General features: G+C 44.7%; 1 protein-coding gene across 2 annotated transcripts in view; it reads left to right on the forward strand.

The window, feature by feature from the left end:
* Positions 1-5,810, forward strand: part of LOC115100932 (sodium-dependent lysophosphatidylcholine symporter 1-like) — a 28,360-nt gene extending 22,550 nt beyond the window's left edge. For both annotated transcript variants that reach the window (XM_029620038.1, XM_029620039.1), the window contains 3 exons: positions 325-468; positions 949-1,125; positions 2,777-5,810. In XM_029620038.1, coding sequence (XP_029475898.1) covers positions 325-468; positions 949-1,125; positions 2,777-2,831 — 376 coding nt within the window. In that variant the 3' untranslated portion in view covers positions 2,832-5,810. The remainder of the gene's footprint in view (positions 1-324; positions 469-948; positions 1,126-2,776) is intronic.
* The last annotated feature ends 2,382 nt before the right edge of the window (positions 5,811-8,192 follow it).

Raw genomic sequence — 8,192 nt, forward strand, 5'->3', positions numbered from 1 at the left:
CTGAGACCCCACACACAGCTCTGCCAATGCACCTCACTCCTGCCCTGCAGCACCCCCTGCTATTCCAGTACTGAGACCCTCACAAACAGCTCTGCCAATGCACCTCACTCCTGCCCTGCAGCACCCCCTGCTATTCCAGTACTGAGACCCTCACACACACACAGCTCTGCCAATGCACCTCACTCCTGCCCTGCAGCACCCCCTGCTATTCCAGTACTGAGACCCTCACACACACACACAGCTCTGCCAATGCTCCTCACTCCTGCCCTGCAGCACCCCCTGCTATTCCAGTCCTGGTCTTTACCATTGTGCTTTCTCTCATAGGTCTATGTTGCCAGATGTTATTGATGATTTCACCCTGAAACACCCAGAAAGTCAAGGCCACGAAGCGATTTTCTTCTCCTTTTATGTTTTCTTCACTAAATTTGCATCTGGGGTATCCTTAGGAGTCTCAACCCTCAGTTTGGAGTAAGTAGAGTCTAGCGTGTGACCGGATGCAGGAGGCTTTGGCTCGATTCTTTTTAGGATCATTTTTACAGCCCTTTACCTGGGTAAAATGGTTTTGTTGAAAATTGGCCTCCTCAGTTTGGTATTTTTAGCTATTCCCATGGGTGCATTTTGTTTGGGGGATGGTTAGAATTGATTTTAAATGTACGCGTGTGTGCTGCCCCCTCAACCATCCATACAAATGGCAAGTGGAAAGCAGGGGAGGGATTTGAACCCGCTGACTCTGCAGCCACAAAGCTTTGAAAGGAAACAATGTGCAAAGCCTGGAAGAGCCTGGTGGGTGACTGCTTGTGTTTGTTTATACAAAAGCCAGGGCAGGCTATTCTGAACTCACCCCTGTGTAGTCCATGCAGCCTGGAAGCAAAAGGGCAGAGGTAATTTAAAACGTATAAACGTTAGGAAGATGTTTTCTTGCAGTAACACTGCTCTTCTGCAATTCAGCTTCGCAGGGTACAGAACCCGCGCTTGCTCTCAGCCCCCACCTGTCAATTTCACCTTGAATATCTTGGTGTCTGCGGCCCCTGTGGCTCTCATCCTGCTGGGGCTCCTCCTCTTTAAACTGTACCCTATCAGCGAGGAGGTTCGTCAGAAGAACAGGAAAGCACTTCAGCTTTTAAGGTGAGAGGAATTACCTCGGGGACAGGGCTGCTTGCTCTCATCACACTTTGCTTATTGTCAGATTTGTAGAAGTACAATGTGTTCTCTACTGGAGGGGAGGGGGATTGGGGTGGCTGCTTTTTTAGCTACAGAATACCTAATATCACACAGAGTTGTTGTCGCCCAGTTTCTAGCTCAGAACAAAGACGAAGTTGCCCACTAGGTCTAACGCTTGTAGCAGAGAAACCCCATGGTGGCTCCTTGTGTGGGACTCTCACCAAGACATGCGGCCATGAAAAGCCAGAGAGTAACCTTTTCCTCCTTTTCACTTCCATAAGCTCAGTGAGAGCTCAATTTATTCACAAACGCTTGTGGATTTTCCGTCTTCCCTGTCCTATTTTGGTCCTGGGCTGGGGGTCATGCACCCGGGCTCCCTCCAGGACCCTGCAGTCGTGGCCATGAATCCAACCACTAATTGCCACCGTCTCGCAATGACCACAAGTTCTTCTCCACCAGAGGTTGTGGAAGACTTGATGGGCACCACCAGCATCACAAGAGCTGTGAAAAGAAAATTGGTTCTTACCTGATAATTTTCGTTGCTATAGTACCCGGATCAGCCCCTGCCAGGGAGAGTCGGACTGCACCCAAGAAACTTAAGAGAAAAAAACTTTTTTTTAAGTACTTGTAGAGCCTCCGGGTCCTGAAACAACTGGGGGGAGTGAGCCAGGCTCCCCGGTATCATCCCCAGTGGCTGCACAAGCTGGAAAGTGGATCCTCAACCCAACGCCTCAGCTGCCTCTAAAACCAGGGAGGATGGTCCCCTCAGAACCTCACAACTCCCTGGGAGGCAAGAGACAGTAACCTGCAGGCACGCACTGCGGTTGTCTCAGAGCTTTTCCTCTATTCTACTATTTTTTTTTTAAACTGACCAAAAATCCTAATAGGCCCCAACACAGACTGTAGGTTTGCACCCTCTCCACCTGCTGGAGACAGAAAAATACTGCCAGGCTGTAGGTTTAGCACCTCCTCCACCTGCTGGAGACAGAAAAATACTGCCAGGCTGTAGGTTTAGCACCCTCTCCACCTGCTGGAGACAGAAAAATACTGCCAGGCTGTAGGTTTGCACCTCCTCCACCTGCTGGAGACAGAAAAATACTGCCAGGCTGTAGGTTTAGCACCTCCTCCACCTGCTGGAGACAGAAAAATACTGCCAGGCTGTAGGTTTAGCACCTCCCCCACCTGCTGGAGACAGAAAAATACTGCCAGGCTGTAGGTTTGCACCCTCTCCACCTGCTGGAGACAGAAAAATACTGCCAGGCTGTAGCTGGCAGCCTCCTAGATAAGGCGGAGTTTATTAGTAAACTTCTGTCTCCATCCTGCTGGAGGGGGGGCATAACCCAGAGTCTGGACTGATCCGGGTATGTACAGGGAAAGTGAAAATTTCATGCTTTGATTTGGATTTTAAAGTACTTTGACTTTTTATAAGTTCTGTATTTTATTCTAGCTCACAAGTAGGTCCCAAATGCAGATGTTTGAGAGTCACTGCTTTAGCCAACTGATTTCTCCTACTAGTTTATTTTCTTACTATATCAGACCCTGCTGAGAGCAGTTACATTAGGTGCAAAACGCTTGTGTAAAACCCTTGGCCTCTTTTTAATGCTTCTTTGTACAGAGACAGTGACCCAGACTCGGAGACGGAGTCCATGGAACTTGCAAGTAACTTATAACCTGCAGAAGCTTTGACGGTGGATTTAATGAATGTTGGTTGACTTTCCCTTGGGTGCGTGGAAGACAGGACTGGTTTCATGTAAACCAGATGCCAGGGGCATCTATTGTCACAACTTTCTCCAGAGCCGACCCTCATTGCAATGACCTTTGCATCCAGGAGAACTCATTTGTGAACTGATGTGATGCCATCCTGGCCCACAAGGTGCTATTCTTTCCATATTTGTAAGCCTATTACTAAGAAGATATGTGCCAACACTAGTGCTGTCTGTATATATTGTACTCCTCTAGAAAGAACATTTTATAACAGGAAGCTAATGAAATAATTTTTGTTGTAAATATATAGAACTTTATCCGTGATTTGTACTTGAAACCTAACAAGTTTTGGATGTATTATTAATTTCCAAAAAGGAATTATGGTCTGAACTGTATGCACTTACAGTTTTTAGGATGTGTACCTGAGCTGCAGGGGCAGGTGATTTCTTCTGCTTCCCATGTGAAATCAGGATTGCATGTCCTGTCTCCGTCCATGTTTAGGAGAAGCATCATAACAGAACCAGAATACGAAGACGCCTCTGATGGAGACAATTAGAGTTTACAAACTTCTTCCTGAATAAATGTTAAATTCTGATTTACTAAGTTTTTTTCTCATTGGCCCAGAATGGGATTAAAGGCTCAGTAAATCAAGCCCTTAGTCCACTTGAGTATGTGTGAATACAAATACATTGCAGGTGAGACCTTTTTATTGGACTAACATTTTATGGATCTGGGCCATGAGCTGCAGATGATTCCTTTTGGTTGAGTTTGATTACTTGTTCAGTATGGGGGATTAATGCCCTGCCGCTCAACGCCATTAGGAACCCAAAAATGCTACAGCCAATGCAGGAGGATTAAACTTCCCTTTGACATGAGCACCCCCTAATATATTTGTGACTCTCTTCAGAGCTCTGCTCCCTTCATCGGGTTAGCGTACAGGCATTAAAATGTGGGGTATGGTTGCTGGTACAAAGCTGAAAAGAGTTGCAAGGTCAGAGGATGGGGTGGAGACAGCAGAATTTACAGCTACAGGAGGATTCGGGGAATGAATCGGGAAACCCGTGCATCTATTGAGTCACTTTGTATCTATTTCACAATATTTCATCATTTGAACCTCATCCTTAAATCAATGTGTGCAGAATCCAGATTTGTACCATCTCCTGGAAAGGAATGAAGTTGTACATTTGTGTCGAAATTACTGCACTTAGAACAAGTTCTGCTGAGATAAGGGACAGGTAAACTGTCACAACTAGCAGAGTTATCCTCTCTCTGATGGACCTATGGAAGGCCTAGTAATGCAAACCTTGTTTTTCCTGTAACTGGCCTATGCGGTGATGTCCTCGTCTGCAGTCTGTACTGCTGCCTTTCCCTTACTTGTTGCCTCTTTTCATCTGTACATCTGCTTTTAGGTTTGGTCACAACAGACTATATCCTCCAAATCTTCAGCATTTTTAGCTCATGAGAGTCCGTTTAAGTATTCAAGTCTCATAAAATTCGTAAGAGAATTCTAGTAGGGTTTTGAAAATTCTTAGATTGTATTCAGCATCCAGAGGGTTGAATAACTTTATGGGGCCATTACTATTGCACAGAGAAGTAGGTGAATCCCTTCTACTGCCAGGAGGCTGGAACTCATGGGTCCCCACAAAGCTCAATATTATCTGCCTTGCTATTTAATGTGTATTTGCAGCCCTTAGCTGGATTGATCAATTCACATTGGTGTTCAATGCAGAATATACACTGATGATATTCAGTTCTACTGGACTGTAATTGCAACCCCCAACAAGCTTTGTGTGAGTTTGAAATTATGTATTAAAGATATCAAAGATTAACTGTTGCAATGAAATAGTGCTAAATAGAAAATACTGAAATACAGTGTGTGGGACCAAACCATCATCCAATGTGATCATTGGATCTAGGCTTAACAGTGCATATTTTTGTCCAGATGGAAGTAGAGCATTTAGCACTGCTAACTGATGCATCATTGCCAGTGAGTCACAAATACATACAGTAGTATTTTTTTTAATTAAGATTACTACAGCAGTTAAGATATACATTCTGGTGAAACAGGACTTTGGATAGGTTGTCCAGTCTGATGCTCACTTTGCTCTTTTGTAGTGCTCTAGAAGCAGGGTTGCCAAAATGTATGATGAGTGCTTAACGGATAGCCATTGGATTAATCTGAAGATGCTCCAGAAGAGAGCACATTTTGCCTTTATTGAAGGAGCTGCACTGGCTCCCTGTAGCATATAAATATTAATACATAAACTCTTATGGATCTGCTCCATCATATCTGTAAATGTTTGTGCTGCACTATGTTCCTTCTCAGAGAATTTTTATTGTGCCAGCAATGAAAAACACAAGACAGGGCATTTTTCAATAATTGTCCCAGGGTTTTGGGATGATGAACCAATAGATATCAAGAAAGAAGTTAAATGATTTAAAATTAAGAAGAGATTGAAGCACCTTTATTTTTTTTCAAGTGTGTGCTACAGCTATGACTTGAACTTTTTCTTTTGCAAAGGCACAGTTAGAAAATATCCACCCGGTGATATTTGTGAGGAACGTGATTACTTGAAATATAGGAAAAAAGTGAAAGCTGTTTTATTCGTGCAGGCCTTTTCTTGATCAGGAAATATTTTGTAGATACTAGCAACCTCAGCAGAATTTTAATATTATAATGTTATTTATTTTATATTATGTTTGTCTTTTTTATGAATGTGAATTTGCTATCCACATTGAATAGATGGAAGCCGCAGAATAGAAGAAAGGAAAATAAAAATAATATGGCTGAAGAGGACTATTTTTAATATGCTGTTTGTACAGATTTGTTTTGTTTGGATATAAGTCTGAATGTTTATGTAAATTGTTGTAATTTGCTTGGGACAACAGAATGAATGAAGCAGAATATACATTTTTTAAAATAAACTACGGTTGAGCAATACAAACTTCTGTTGATTTAGTCAGTAGAAAGCTTGGTTTTGGTTAATTTTAGAGCTCTTAGTTACTTACAATTGAGCTCAGTTCTTCCATGTGAATCGCCCATGCTAAGGGTTAATGCTTATAAAATAGCACTTCTAATGGAGTGCTGGTGATTTCCAGGAATCATATAACCTGTACTCAGGACGAAATGACATGGCTGAGCCCCTGAGAGCATGCGCCCACCACTGGAATGATGCTGCTGGCTGGCAGTGACGCCCTGCATACTACTTGCTGTCACTGCTCTGAGCAGGAATGCATGTCAGTACTCATGGGGGCAACCATGTAACATACATTTAGAAACCAGAGTGGGTACTGCCATACATTCTTGCAGCTCCTTCTTGAAAAGCTGCTATTTACAATCACAGGATGAGAATATAAGAACATAAGAGGTGCCATGCTGAGACAGAGCCCAGCATCATCTCTTTGTGCCAATCGAGGTCATTTGGAAGAACTCAGCAACAGATCCTAATAGTCTCTTCCACTTGCGGGGAAGACACCCATGTCTATCTGACTTACAGGCCGATACAGTACAGAGTGCTCCGTCGGAGCGCACTCTTAACCTGTCATTGGACGCGCGTTTTCCCTTACCCCTTATTCAGCAAGGGGCGGAAAACGCGCGTCCAACCCGCAGCACCTAATAGCGCCCTCAACATGCATGTTTTATGTAAACCGACATGATACAAACTCCGTGAATGCCGGTATAGAAAAATCACAAATAAATAAATAAATAAAATGCATGTTGAGGGCGCTATTAGGTATTCGGTATTTACTTTCAGAAATTAGCGCCTATCCAAAGGTCGGCGCTAATTTCTTCCGGCACCGGGAAAGTGCACAGAAAAGCAGTAAAAACTGCTTTTCTGTGCACCCTCCGACTTGATATCATGGCGATATTAAGTCGGAGGTCCCAAAGAGTAAAAAAAAAGTTTTAAAAAAAAAAAAAAAGGCAGCTGTCGGGTCAAAAACCGGACGCTCAATTTTGCCGGCGTCCGAGCCCGTGGCTGTCAGCGGGCTCGAGAACTGACGTCGGCAAAATTGAGCGTCGGCTGTCAAACCCTCTGACAGCTGCCGCTCCTGTCAAAAAGGAGGCGCTAGGGACGCGCTAGTGTCCCTAGCGCCTCCTTTTGCCCGTTTCTACTGCCGAGCATCATTTGAATACTGGATCACACATACAGGCGAGCGGCCTGTGCGCGTGCCGGGGACTTTACTGTTAATAATTGTTAATGGAGCTGTGCTCTAGAAACTGAATGCAAAGAGGATTTCCATTCAAATAACCAACAAGGACTGAACTTCTCAATCTGGGTAAACAAATAAGCGTGGGGGTAGCTTGCTTATTGCGGCGGTTACTACCTTAAACCAATTAAGCCTGATACATCACTTTGAATGCATATACAGCGTTGCTCTCTGCTTCAACGGCAGGGGGAAATGTGGAAAACAGGATTTACATTCAGACAACATCCAACAAGGCATGGATCTGTGCAGTCTGGGTAAACAAGCATCGGGGTAACTTGCTTGATGCGGCGATTACTACCCTTAACCATTAAGCCTTATGCTCACCTTGGATACAACTCCAACATTGCTCTCTGCATCAATGGCAGGAAAATGAATCAAACAGTTACCAACAAGGGCCCTGAAATTGGTGGTTGGTGAAACAGATAAGTCTGGGAAAATAAGTGTGGGAGCTTGCTGGGCCGATTGGTCTTTTTCTACAGTCATTTCTATATTTCTCAAGACCTTTTTAAACTCAGCTACGCTGTTAGCATTGATGGCATTCTGTAGCATCAAAACCCATAGCTTAATTGTTTTTTTTGACTGAAAACCTCCTTACTTTCAGATACTGTAGGTATTTCCCTATCCCCAGAGGGCTTACAATCTAAAGGGGAGATTTTCAAAGGGTTACACGCGTAACCCCGAAAACCTGCCCCTGCGCGCGCCGAGCCTGTTTTGCATAGGCTCGGTGGCGCACGCAAGCCCCGGGACGTGCATATGTACCTGTGCTTTGGGAAGGGGGGTGGTGCTGATATGGGGGCGGGACTGAGGCCTCCGGCACAGCAGCTGTGCCAGGACATGGCGCGTGCAAGATATGCCTGACAGGCAGGCGTAAAAAATAAAACAAGGTAGGGGGAGGGATTTAGGTAGGGCTGGGGGTGGATTAGATAAGGGAAGGTGGGGGAGAGCGGAAGAAAAGTTCCCTCCAAGGCCGCTCCGATTTTGGAGCGGCCTTGGGGGAAAGCCATCGGGGCTCCCCAGGGCTCAGTGTGCACAAGTGTGCATCCCCCTTGCACACTAAAAATCTGCCCCTAGGTTTGTACCTGAAGAAATGGAGGGTAAAGTGACTTGTGCAAGATCAC

Source organism: Rhinatrema bivittatum, chromosome 11 (genome assembly GCF_901001135.1).
Source record: "Rhinatrema bivittatum chromosome 11, aRhiBiv1.1, whole genome shotgun sequence".
NCBI lineage: Eukaryota > Metazoa > Chordata > Amphibia > Gymnophiona > Rhinatrematidae > Rhinatrema > Rhinatrema bivittatum.